The sequence below is a fragment of the Python bivittatus genome, unplaced genomic scaffold (assembly GCF_059951505.1).
Source record: "Python bivittatus isolate LINGU-HERP-01145 unplaced genomic scaffold, Pbiv_v1 ctg000020_np1212, whole genome shotgun sequence".
Lineage (NCBI taxonomy): Eukaryota > Metazoa > Chordata > Lepidosauria > Squamata > Pythonidae > Python > Python bivittatus.
Window position 1 is genome coordinate 55,088,030 of NW_028277030.1, and position 14,373 is coordinate 55,102,402.

The following is a 14,373-nucleotide window of genomic DNA, read 5'->3' on the forward strand; positions in this document are numbered from 1 at the left end:
GCAACAGAAGCACAACATTGTCAGAAAATGTGCTCAACTGGTGTGTATTTATTGCGCAATAAAACTGTGGAGCACAAAGGCCCAGAGTAAGATTGCCTTCTCCATAGGCATTACTAATGGTACAGCTTCCAGCTGCTTATGCATGAGTCACGATTAAAGCCTTCAACAATCTCACCACTTTAGGGATCTCCACACGTACCAAATAATGATTTTCCGAGTACATATTTAATTTGCCTGTTCTCCTATGATAGGAGATAAACCACCTCCTTCAAGCTCGGTGCTACAATATCTATTTAACAAAAAGGGGGCAGAACTGACAAAGTCTACTTTAAAGGGTAATTATAGGTGACAGAGGTAATAAACGTTAACCCGTCAAGGAGGAGTGAGACAACTGTGAATACAAAGAACATTATTCCAAGAATAAACATTAATGTCATGAGCTCTGTTTTAACACAGCTTGTTTTTCTCAAGTTCTTTATTTCATACATTAGCTAGCTAGAGTAAAAGACTATTAATGACATGTGTGTGTATATATAAAAACTGTTAGAAGAATGTTATCAACCAACCTCTAGAAGTTATCAACCAACCTCTAGACTTTCGCCCAAATCATATGAGATAGAATCTCATGTCGTATGAACACCATTCCATCACACAACAAAACACTGAACTCTTCTTCAACATCTCCCTTAAAATCTGCTCCCAACTCATTTGAGGACACATTGAGCACCTGGATTCTATCTACACACTCCATATAGCTCTAGCTACTGGGAATCCCTGGCTCTAGAGTTGCCATCAGTCTACCAGAACTGTAGTCACAAAACTCTAAACAACATCAAACCTACATAACCCAATCTAGTAGAGAGCCCCAAATGGCTACATTGCTAGATAGATGTGTCCAATAGAATTGATCTCTATTATTCAAAACACACTAAACACATTCCATAATTCTGACTTCGTAAGATATTTGGAAATTTGGGTAGATGGACAATAACACAAAGCAGCTGAAAGCAGTCAGATTGAAGCACTTTGTGCAACAGAACCTGAAACAGACAGACTTCAAGTTTTTTAAATAATCTATGTCTACTTAGCACCCCTTGGATTCTTAAAAAAAAAAAAAATCCTCAGGAATTCCAGGAAGCCACCCAGCTTTGTACTACCTGAACAATTTATGGATACTCTCAGGACCTTAGTCACCAGACATCAAAAGGTACCATACAATTTTAACAATGGCCATTTGGAGCACTTAAAAATGCAGGCATTTTAAACATCAATAGTACAATTAAATATTTCATATTCATATTAAAAATATACTTCTTAGAAGAAAAATCCTGCAGAACGCATGCATATTTTTCTGGGTAAGCATATTTAGAAGAGACTGCTGGTTACTAATTATCAGTATGATTTATTGTTTCTTCCCCTTTTTCTTTTGGAACGGAATATTTAAACAAATATATTAAGTGATACACATTTTTCAGTTTACTGACACTGGGTATTCCATAACATTGTAAGTAAAATCAGTTAAGCTGATAAGCAAAAGAGTAGTGTCTTATACATAGTTTCTAGTTGCGTGCAGCTGGCCCTACTCCCTCGGCAACTGAGCAGTTTTCTTTTTTTTCATAGCAGCTGGCACTCTTTGCCAGACTACTTTTTTCTCCCAGACAGGCAGGCATTTTGGAAATACAGTGCAATATATAATTCAAGCATATGCATGGCATTTCATATGTTGCATAGTTTTTTGTGGTATATTTGCTATATGTATACTCATGCATGCACGCACACACCATTCATTTATACCATATTATTGAGATGACAATTTCTCACAGTATAGCCAGGAATGATGTTGTTGTAACAACAACAATTGGCTGGATCATACCAAGCAGCTATCCAATCCAACATCCTGTTCCCCTCATGGACAACAAATGCCTATGAGAAGGTTATAAGAGTAATCACATGACTAATGGTGTTCAGTTGATGATGGCTTTTCAACCACTGATCCCCAAAGCAAATGCCTCTGAGAACAGAAGTAGTAAATAGTCATCATGACTAAATGTTATAGCCTGTATTCTATGAATTTGTCTATTTCAGTTTTAAAATGGTCCAAAGTGGTGACCAACAGTGCATCTTAGGGTTGGGAATGCCATATCTGAACTATGTGCACAGGGATTGCTTTTCTCTACCCTGACTCTCCCAATGTTCAGTCTGATAGAATGACTTCAGAGTTGCTCTTCTTTTGCTATACTGTGCATAATTTTATATACCTTTACCATGCCCTGTCCTTATTTGCCTTTTTCCTTAAGCTAACTCTCATCAAATAATGTAGTATTTCTTCGCCTGAAAAGTTCTCCAATCCCTTAAATCATTCTGGCTTCCTCACTATGCATGCTTTCTAGTTTTAGAACTGTATAAGCTCTTTCAAGTGAGAACCCCATATATTTCTGTAAAGGGACTGTGATACAGGTGGCATTATTTCTTAACTCCTGTCCTAAGAAACTCATATCTACCTTTTGCACAGCCTTCTCAATGTCAGTTGTTTTCATCAACTTGTACACCTCCACAGCTGAAATTCCACTAGTGTATTTGTAAAACTGGGAAAATTTAGCCTCATGTGCATCACTTCACACTTGGTTTACCTTAAGTTTGCAATTCTAATGCCATTATTTCCAATGTGTAAAATCCATTTTTGCAATCATTTTTTGTTTTAATCACCCTTTCTAAAGTTGAGATATATAAACTCTGACACTTCACTGTTCACTCCCTAAATCCAGATATTTATAAAAGTTTAAAATGCCACTTTTCAGGGGCCTTAACAATCATGAGGTAAAAGAAGGGATCTGATTTATTTAAAATGAAATCCCTCCTCTTACCCATGATTAAATTTCTTCAGATGTCTCTGATGAGCTACGGTGAAAAAGCTTTCCAAAATCCTCAAACAAAACAACTGTCTACCAGATTACGCCAGCTAAATACTTGCTAACGCCCTCAAAGTTTGGTAAGCCAGGATTTAAAAATCTGCAGAAGCCATGCTGATTCATTTTTAAGTTTCCCACTGATTTATCCAGAACAAAAAGTAAGCTAATTGGTAAAGAACTTCTGTTCTTCTGGCAGCATCCTTGCTACAGAATGTCCTTCCTATTTGCCTGTTATCTGAGGCCTTTCCAGCACCAAGCAAATAAATTGTTTCTTTCCCGTGCCTTATATTTTATTTTACTGGTAGTTAAGCTTTTCGTACTAGTGAAATTTATCTAGCTTTAACATAAAGTTTTAGAAATTCTTCATTTTGTTTTTAAAAGTTCCATATTTATTTGGTGGAAGGCCAAAAAAAAAAAATCATTATAACCTATTTGCATTGTCACCTCATATAATCTGGGGGACAAATGGTATAAGTGAAATCTTTAATATATGCTCTTCTAACAGAATGTGAAGTAGCATTCTGACAGCTCCCTGAATGCCAAAATAATGCTATGATTTCTTCTGCAGCCTGTTGAATAGCAGGACAGAATTATGGAGAGTGGCTGTTCGGGTGTGCAAACAAAACTCATTTGAGCCTAGTTCCAGCTAAAGTTTTTAGAGAAGTTGCATTTTTTAAATTTCCACCGTGCCAACAAGCAAATTTTCAGATACCACAGCATTGAGGTGGGATTGCTGAAGGAACTGTTTTTCCTAATTATCGTCTACAAATTTCTAGGACACATATGTATTCTGTTAATGCCTAACATTGACAAAAGGAGGGCACTGCTTTATTCTTACCCAGAGCAGATTTTTAATATGTAAAACTCAAAATAATTATCTGCTTTTGTAACATTCACCATGTATGCCATTTTGTCACAAAAGTTTAACTCTAGTTAATAACAGTATTCAAATTCTAGTTGTTACTTGGTAATTATATGGAAAAAGACAGACTAAATTTCCTAAAGTAGAAATTGCACAACACTTGTATTTAGAAATCATGAATTTAATTTCATAAGATACAGCCATTTTTTCAAATGAATGAAAATGAAGTGTCAATGTTTTAGACTTCAGGAAATTTAAGCATCAAAATAAGTTTGTGAAGACAGTGTCACATAGATGTCATTCATAGTTTTTCACAACTGTTATCAGCACAAACCCTTTAAATATGAATTGTTATTCTACACTATAACTGGGTTAAAATATCACACTATGTCATTATGGCCTAACATGTTGTGTGAACTTAGCTGGCTGTGGCTTGTTTAGTAGATCATGGTTAAACAAATTGTAGCATAACATGACATTTGAACTATGGGTAGAGATTACTCCCTTGCACACAAAACAAAATACAGTTTCCTCACAGTGTGTGTAGCCCTTATGCAGCCTAATGCAACTGAAAATGCCCCTAATTTATTGATAGTATTCAACAATAAACAATAAACATGAAATCTAACCTATAGCAATATATAGAAGATGGTGAGTTTTCTACATAAATTCTATGTACCCAGCTTGTATGTCTTATTCAAAAACATGTGGTGACTAGTTTAACTCAAGAATAAATTGAGAGAACCATAGGGAAGAATGATATCTAGGAGTCTGACACAGCAACAACAACAATTAGAACACCAATTGTAAATGCTTTTGCAATTATACTTCAGCTCCAGGAGTTCCATCCTGGACCTATCACCTTTGGGGTGAAATCCTCTGGTAAAATCCAGAGGCCACAGACTGAGTGATTTCCAAAGTCAGAAAATGCCAGTTTTAAAAAGCCCCAAAACCCAGTGATGGGAGCAATGAAGGAGAAGTACAGAGTTAGAGAGACTCTGTTGTTCTGTTTCTACTTCATCCTATCACCTTCTTCCTTTTTTTATGGTAGACTGCTCTCAGTTCAAAACAATCCTGCCAATATTTGAGACCTACCTGTTTTGAATTATGCCCTGGTCTTTAATTCCTTCCTGGAATTTTAATCCTGCTTCACACACTCACTCATTCTCTCTCTCACACACACACACACATACACACAAACACACACCCAGTACCTTGCCTGCAGGTCTAAAAAACATGACGAAGAGGGTGAAAAAGTATGAGGAAATAGGAGGATAAAATATATACTGGCATCAATCCTTACACTTAAAATTTGTAATGCCTATAAAGTGACCAGCTGGATACAGATTTGGGAGAAGGAAGCGAAGGATGGAGTTGGTCTTTTTAGCAAAGGTGGGAAATGGCCAGAAAATTAAATCTTCAGATTGATTTCTCAGCTGTAGAGAAATTTCTGTTCCAAGGATTTCTCCACAAAAACATGGTCTAGGGCATTGTTTCAAGCATCTCCACTATGACAAGAAATTCCAAAAGATTTATATATTAGATATTCTATATTTACTATTCCTGAACTATTTTATAAAATGATATTTTAAAATATATTTTAAAATGAAAAGATTCTAAACAAAAGTTTAGTTATACCTTTTTTGTTGTTGTGCTATTATATCAACATGGGAAGAAGAGACCAAAGCCTTATTCAGCTGAATAAATCATGCAGTGTACCTTTTGTGTCTAACTGACGTACAGATAAAAGGGTTGATTAAAATCAATAATTTAAATTGAGGCTTTCTGCTTGGTAATTAATATCATGGCTAAAATCAATGTAGATGATTTTTAACCCACAGATTCTATCAGCAAGGCCTTCTTAACTGGTTTATTTAAAGTCTATATAACTGATGCTTTTCTTAAATAAAATACACAAGGAAATTCTCTATAGTCACTAATGCTGATTATTTCTTAATTTCTACACTAGACTTGCTCAAGAGACCCCCATATAATTCCTATATACATTAGTGACAGATGGCCGCTGTAAGGTATACTGCCTTCAGGAACATGAACTACCCTCTCACTGCTCTGCTCTAATATGCACATAATTAGGAGCGATTTAACGGATCATGTTGCACAACTGCACTGTTCCAGAGGATTTGTTTGCTTTTGGCTTGTTATGATATGCAAATCTATCCATTATGATATAGTATTCTGTGACAGCCAGGCCACAATGGCTTGTTCAATAAACCATGGTTTTAAAAATCTTGTCACTGTGTGATTTATGTGAATGCAGCTACTTGTGGATACAGAAGTTAGAAAATTAGATTTGTGTCTGATATAGAAATAGAGATTCTTATCTATTTTGAAAATAGTTTACATTAAGACTGTCCTCAACAAAATTACAACTTTAGAAAGCTATGAATACTCTATGGCAAATATGTCACTATATCTTTCTTTCTTTTGCTTGTGTTTAGAACATTAAATTAATATATTAACAGAAATTATGCTTCCTCCGCCTTTACTTAATATTTGATAGGATGTTTGTACAATTTTGTTCCGAAAACATGTTTCATGCATTTTTTCTGAGATTATTTATGCAATAGTGTTCTAATCCATGCATTTTTGCTGCCTATATTGTTCAAAAAGTACTATAAATGGGATAAAAGGTGTGTGCATTATTTATTCATAGGAATAATATCTGTGTAAAGTTATCCATAAGTAGAGTGTATGCTATACATATACCCCAATATACTGCTACGGTATGATAGGAGCTGTACACCAACTCATCTGAAAGACACCAAGCTGAAGAAAATTGACCTTAGTATTACTTATAAAAGGTATTGCCCCTCACATTTAAAATAGCCTAATGTTAGGTTAATATTTTCAAAAACATCTTCCAAACAGAAAACAGCTAAAATTAGAATTTGAGCATATTTTTCTCCACAATCCTGTCTGGTAATATCTAACACCATATTTGGAAAACATCTGGCAACTCAACTAAGTAAGAAACTGGGACACAAGATGTATTATTTTAATGTCAGTTTGCAATGCAACTTTTGAAGTAAAATAAATAAATAAATAAATATCTATCTATCTATCTATCTATCTATCTATCTATCTATCTATCTATCTATCTATCTATCTATCAGGTACCACCACTTGAAAGTACTACATAAGAATTTTGAATATTTTTCAGGCTGAATGAGCCAAGAAAACAAGGTTTCAAACAATTAGCATGTATATATCCAAGGACATTTTATTTTATAAATAAATATAAATATTAATGACAGCAACAGGGGCTACCAGGATTTCTGTTACTAAGCAATGCAGTCCTAACTTGCAACATCACATGACCACTTTGCTTAGTGATGGCAATCCTGGCAGTCCCCATTGCCATTGTTAAGTGAGGATCATGGGTCATTAAGTGAGCCCCAGGTGGCTTGCAAGCAGGCCAGCAGGCAGGTAAGTGGCTGCTGCTGGGTGGATGAGGGTGCGGGGTGGCTGCGAGGCACAGTGTGAGAACGGCGGGGCCAGGGCGGGGGAGTGTGTGAGTGACTTACCGGAGTGACTTGTGACCTTCCCTGCCGACTTCCCCTCTGACCTTGCTTGTGGGAAGCTGGCAGGGAAGGCTGGAAATGGCAATCACATGACCACAAGACATTGCAACTATCATAAATGCAAGCCAGTTGGCAAGCGCCCAGATTGGATCATGTGACTGTGGGGGTACTGGGACAGCTGGAACTTCAAGGACCGATTGTAAGTACCACTCATTCAGTGCCATTATAACTTCAAACGGTCGCTGAACAAGTGGACATTTAACAAGGACTACCTGAATCTAACCATGTAGGACAGGTCAAGGTTTTTAGCTAAAGAGAAACAAATTTGTACATTATTTCCAATCCTGAAAAGGTCGCATGTGACCTCTTCAGCTGCCCCCCCATGACAAAAAAGGGAGTTCACATATCCTCTTTCCTAGTGTGATTACAGGGTGACAAAGCAGTACAGAGAGGAAAATTCAGGAGGGCATACAGGAGCTTACAGTCTCAATGTTGTCACTTTTGGCCTACAAAACTTTTGTGCATTTTCATCCAATATTTTCCATCTTGGATATGATATACAGTGGTACCTCGGGTTACGAATTTAATTCGTTCCGTGACTCTGGTCGCAGCCCAAATTGGTCGCAACCTGAAGCAAATTTCCCCATAAGGTTCAATGTAATTACCGTTAATCCGTTCTGGCGTGGAGGACAAGGAGGCGGCTATTGCTTGGAGGGAGAGTCCCCCTCCCTACGACCACGTGTCAGGGGCGGAAAATGGCTGCGGACCACGTGTCAGGGGCGGAAAAATGGCCGCGGACCATGTCACGGGAGGGAAAATGGCCGCATATCCTGTTTGTACCCTGAGGCGGAGTTCGCAAACTGAGGCAAAATTTTGCGGCTGGAACTGGTCGTAACCCGAAAAGTTCGTTAACAGAAGTGTTCGTAACCCGAGGTTCCATTGTATCTACTATGAGCATTATTTCTAAGCAACATATAATGTTTATGAATTGTTTTTAAAAAATATTTAAATTAAAAGAAATGTAATTATTATAAAATAAATTTAATTATTCATTATTTAAATAATAATAACAACAATAATTTTACTTTATCTCCATACTGCTGTTTCCATATTTATATTGCAGAACAATAAAATGCTGAAGCTTCTACAAATGCCTCAGAGCAGAAATTAAGAAGTTAAGTTCTCCTTACCTCATCTAAATCCTTTATATAAACTGGCTTTTCCACTAAACCCATTGGCATTGGTTCACTGTGAGGTATCTTTACTTCTTCATACATTTTATTATTCTCTCTCTCAATAGCTTCTGGCAGAAGCATCTGTAAAAATTAAAAAGAAGAAAGGGAAGGGGGAAAAGCAGTTTAAAGTAATGAATTGGACATATCCATTTCATTCCATAAACAGTTAGCAAACTAGAAATCAGTTTAAACATAATCTGAAACAAAGGTATCTAAAAATGGACAGAACAAGTCTTTGGAATTCCATTAAAGTTAACTCACTCCACTTAATATTTCTGGTCTTTTAGATATATTTCCCAATTCTACAGTAAGATCCAAAATGTCTCTTAAAAAAAAAAGAGACAGAAATCAAAAAATTGTTTTGAAATACAGTAATTTGAAAGTATATGTCATTATGTACTCCGCTTATTGAAACTAGAGCCAAATTCCTGCTTGTAAATTTGACTATTTAAGACAGTCTTTCCACTATCTGCTCAGGAGTGGGAAAAATTGTGGCAAGCAGCCAAGAAAATAATGAGCTTGTTTGTAGGGAAAAAAAATCGTATGGTTCCATTTGTATTGCACACAGTTTTAACATATTATTGTAGATTATAGATCGCTTTTAAAACCAGCCTTCTTCTATACAAGCCAGAGACTGTAACTCCCAGAAAAGACACAACAGCAGGGAATTTTAAGACTTAGCAGTCCTAAGACATCTGGAGGGACACTGGGTGCAGAAAACTGTTTTAAGTTATCCAATCAAATATTGGTAAGAATAAGGCTGCATGTTTTGTATTGTTTGCTTCAAGACATTATTTGACCTGTCAACAGAATGCTAAGATATGTGATCAGAGAGGGACATCTTTCCCCAGACCAACCAATAATTTCAGTGATGTGGCTGCAAGCTTATTTAAATACAGAAGATCAGAGGGACTGCTCAGCAAAGTATTGGAGTACTTCCCAAAGCTTTTGAATAAAATGAGTCTCTCAAGTTCCTTGTCTTCCTCCTCCTTTTATTGAACATGGTTTTTTCCCCCTTGCCCTTCATACTGTACCATAATAAAGAAACATCTGCACCAATGAGTAAAACAAAGTTTGCAAACCAGCTTCAACACTTAATTCAACACTAATATAATCAGCATTATAACACAGATAAATATTACACCATGGTTAAAGCAAATGTGGAGGGTTAGATAAACATCATGCAAAAGAAAGAAAAGGGGACTATAATGAATGTAGGGAAGTCTGGATATGTTCCCAGTCTCCTAATCATGATGAAACAATCAGGAATACAAAAGGCAGGTGTTATGGCTTGCTTTACCATCTAATTAAGACTTTTTTAGATTCCTAACTAATATGCAACATGAAATTCTAAATCTATGGCCTAGAGATTTGTAACAAATGAATAAATTCATTTTTCCATTATTTCAGCTGAGAATACCTAACATTCTGTAACTTGAGAATGGATAGGAACAATACAGTTCTATTCAAGAGCAGATCTAATTTATAACTCGAAGTAACATCTTTCACCCCCTGGGTGGTCCATTAATATATGTTCTTGCCAATAAAAGGATTCAATATTTCAAGACAGAAACAGCTGAATATAGTAAAAGTCACCCAAGCCCCCAAACCATTTCATGGAACTAATGGCAGTGAATTCTTTAAGATATCTTTAGGGCCAAGTGATTGACATTTCTCACCATTATGAGAAAATATGCAAGTACCTATCAAAAGGGGAGGAAAAAGCAGTGGGAACAAAAATTACTTCCTCAGAGTAAGAATATACTGTTTTAAACTATTCTAAGGAAGCTCACTTAAATTCATTATTCAGAAGGAAGCTCCAAAGGCATACCTTTGATCCCCCAATAAAAGCTGATGTTTTCCTAGCTTCGGCTTGTGAGTCATAAACATGCGGGTAATGAATTTTTTCAAATTCCATGTCTCGCTGTCTGTTTAAAACTGGCATTGTGCGAGCATTCAAAAGTGCTTGTTCTCTGTAATCACAAAAGGAAAACCAGTGACAATCAAAAGTGTAGCATATAGGAACTCAACAGAGAATGCAGTGATATCATGGCAATTGTTATAAATACTAAACAAATTCAACATTAGGGTTAGGGAGTTTTCTATTGGGCATGAGGGCAGTCTTGCATTTCAAACACTCCTTGGTTTAGCAAATAAGTCTTTGCACACATTAACATTATTCATAATGGCTGCTTTTAGGGAAGTAGAAATGGGGAACAATTCTCACCTATCATCTTCAGACTAACAAAAACCTATATAATTATGCATAGTTATATGTTGAATGTTCAAAAACAGCCTCTTGGGATATTATAAACATTCTACATATATGTGATGGGAGTGAGGACAATAGCACTACTGTAGTTCCTTCCCTATCCATGCATAGAGGATTCATGTCTATGGCAGAAATGCTTGAATTGATGACAGTTGTCACATGACTGAAGACCCTGAAAAATCAGGGTGGAAAGTCTTTTCCATTAATGTGGAAAGTTCTCATAGATAATTTCCTCAATCCTTTCTATTATACGTCTCTAGTATAAAGGAGGATTACATGAAGGGAGAGTGTTAGTGTGCTTATTGTACTCCCCCTAAACATAAGTTACATTATTTTTCAAAAGATTAAAAAAGAGTTAATGAGCAATCATTCAAACCAACCATCCATTCATACCTTTCAGAATATCCCATTTCCTACCAGAAGTAGAGGTTTTCTGCCCCCATGTAGCATTTTCAAAGGCCACCAAGGTATGTGGTTGCATACCTTCCATTTTGGCACTGACCAGGTACATATACGCATTAAGCCATAAACCATGTCACAATGGCTGGGTTCGTAGGATATGCTAAGTCAAAACCAGGCAAACCACAGTATAGCTTAATGTGCACCTCTCTGTGTTTTCCCACCACTCCATTATACAACAGCAATTTGGAATCTGTATGGAATATTTTGGAGAAACATTTCCCACCCCGAGAAATAGTCTGTAGTTTTATCAAAATTTGACTTCAAGTTGGAACTTTCTCATTGCTAGAGCTAAATCAAGGGAAAGTAAATGCTTGGCAAACATCAAGGATAGCATTACAATGGCATTTCTTACCTTTGTATCCGTAGCTCCTTTGGATCAAAGGAGATTCCCATATCAACAAGAACTTCTCCTTCATCCCCAGTTCGTTTTTCTCGCCTGGCATTTCGTTTTTCTTCACGGCGATATAGTTTCATTAGCTGCTTCTCTTGTTCAGACTGAATGGTGACTTGGCAGCCATAATTGGGCTTAGAATTTTCTCCTGTAAATTTTCTGCAGTGTTCTACAACATGGAAACACACCCAGCTATTTATAGATTCCTGTTCTCTGCACTCTTGGTTCTGAACAAGACTATGAAGGCTTAAAGTTGTTTTACGAAGTATTTAAAATTGACTAAAATCTTGGAAAAAATTAATATACCAATTGTATTTCAGATTTCCTTGTACAAAATAGCATAGAAACAAGGAGATCCTTTTATCAGAATATAGTCTGACCCTGAAAAAGGAAGCAGATATAGAAGAGCAAAGCTACTTTCTATAAAATATTTGGCAAAACTTTATTCCCTAAACTAATGCACTGAGAGTTCATTCCCCCACCTATCCTTGCAGATTTCAACTTCAAATGAAGTTCAGCTAACTTCAATTCAGCCTATTAAATACTTAATTCAATTTTTGTATGAAGGTCTGTAACTTTGGAAGATGTTTTATTTTGTTGTCTAATCTTTACTTACAATACAAGTTTTTATTATTTATTTATCAAATGTATATAGCTGCCCATCTCACAAATACAATTCTTTTATATAGAAAAAGATATCAGTGCATGATATTTTTTAAACTTGACTATTCCGAAACATTGGTATAAGGCAAATACCATTATCATAGATTCTGAGTGTTTGGGGCATTTTGATGGATCATCTCCCAAAGAAAAATGAAATCAAACTATATCCACAATCATGCTCACCTGTTTTTTAAAAAACACATCTCAAAAAGGTGTGTTTTTTAATTCTTTAAGGAAGAAATTAACTATGCATTTTAAAAATTTTTGTTTACTAATTTCACTATATATATATATTTTTTTTAAAGAAAGACATAAGCTATGCAACTTTGTAAAGTCTTGTGTATTGATACTTACCTTGTAAAGATTGTAGCTTATAATCATTTGGCCCAGAGAAAGATCTCTCCACAATGGTATTTCTGTTCTGCAGGAGCTTTTCTATTAATTCAAATCCTTCAGGTCCTAGTAATTCAAACAACTGAACATGAGGGGAAAAGAAAAGAAAATTGTGATTTTATCATTTTTGTTGATACAATCCATTCACAAAAGTCTTCATATTCACAATTTGAAGCCACTATGCTCAACAACTGAAAAATGTGTAGAGTTTCTCCTACTTGCTATTATATAGGGAGCTCCATGCACATGAAGATAGTATAAAATTCTACTAGAGACATTAGGGGATGACCTACTTAGAATCAAGAGCTGATTAAGAGAGCCCATTTTCTTATATTTATATAGATTCATTTCAGCATCAAGCAGCATGAATGCACTGAGCAGACAGCTACTGCTATTAACACTGTCAAAAATTATTGCCTATGAGGGATATTATGCAGAATCCAATTCAGAACATGACCCACATATGGAAGCCCAAGTTCACACCAGTTTTATAAGCACTGAGAGATAAATTTAAATTAATCAAGTCGTTATTTCAAAAAATAAATTATCATACTATCAGTCATACTTGCTGAACAGCAGAAAACTAATTTATAAGAAATTGCAAACTTAATAGGAAATACACAACAGTTTACAATTCAGTTAGAAATATTGCCATACACAATTTGCTACACAGTGCACTGTAATATCCTCTGCTATCACTTGCAAGAAGAGACCCAGCCATATATCCTATAGAATGATTCAGTAAGTGCTCTCCATTTATTTATATATACATATATACACACATACACACAAACTACAAATGATTCAGGCAAATAAAAAGTAACTGAACAGTTTCGGATAAATGCTTTATTTTCAGAAATTATATGAAATTAGAGGGACAGTTGGCTTGACAGATGTTTCTGGAGGGCACTAAGAAAGACAGGGCATTGTTTGTTTATTTAATTTGATGTATAGGATATGGCCACCCATCTTGTCAGGGCGACCCTGGACGGTGAACAGAGTTAAAAACATCAGTATAATAATGAGAATATATTAATCCATGAGATCTTGATATATCTTTAAAAAGAGATGTTAAAAGAACATTGAGAACCAGAATTTAAAGACCAATTTTACACACATGCACACACACACAAATTCCAAAAATTCCAAAAAAGAAAACTTACTAAAAGAATCAGTGATATTTTTAGAAGTCTCTATCAAGAAGAAAACAAAATCTAGTCATTTTCTCCTCCTCACAAACCAGCAACAATAATGCTATTCACCTGCTTACTCCACCTCCAAGAATCTTTTCCGATATTGTCTCTCTGATGTAACTAATTCTTGTTCCTGTGTCTTGTTTGGCCAATTCCTTACCACATAAGCTCAAACCAGTTCTTTAGTCCATCAGTTACCAATTTTTTTTTTAAATGCAAACCACTATATTCTTATCAAGAACCTTTGAAGACTACCACATAAACCACATAATTTTTTTAATGGCTGAAATCTTGCAAAATTGTCAAATCTCCCAAGTGTTTAGAGTTTCTGGCTGAAATCTTTTGCAAGACTTTGATTTTCCAAAAATGTATTTTTATTTATTTTTATTTTATTTTATTCCATACTAATAGTACTTTCACAAACTAACAGTAATTTCTGGATTGGAGGTTG

The 14,373-nt window shown here is 35.6% G+C and overlaps 1 protein-coding gene across 1 annotated transcript in view; it reads right to left on the reverse strand.

Annotated features, from left to right (window-relative positions):
* ASCC3 (activating signal cointegrator 1 complex subunit 3) overlaps positions 1 to 14,373 on the reverse strand; it is a 234,016-nt gene that overhangs the window by 201,814 nt on the left and 17,829 nt on the right. Inside the window, exons 5-8 of the mRNA XM_007421586.4 lie at positions 12,691 to 12,811; positions 11,635 to 11,842; positions 10,380 to 10,521; positions 8,504 to 8,629 (exon numbers count right to left, since the gene is read on the reverse strand). Of these exons, the coding sequence (XP_007421648.2) occupies positions 8,504 to 8,629; positions 10,380 to 10,521; positions 11,635 to 11,842; positions 12,691 to 12,811 (597 nt within the window). The remainder of the gene's footprint in view (positions 1 to 8,503; positions 8,630 to 10,379; positions 10,522 to 11,634; positions 11,843 to 12,690; positions 12,812 to 14,373) is intronic.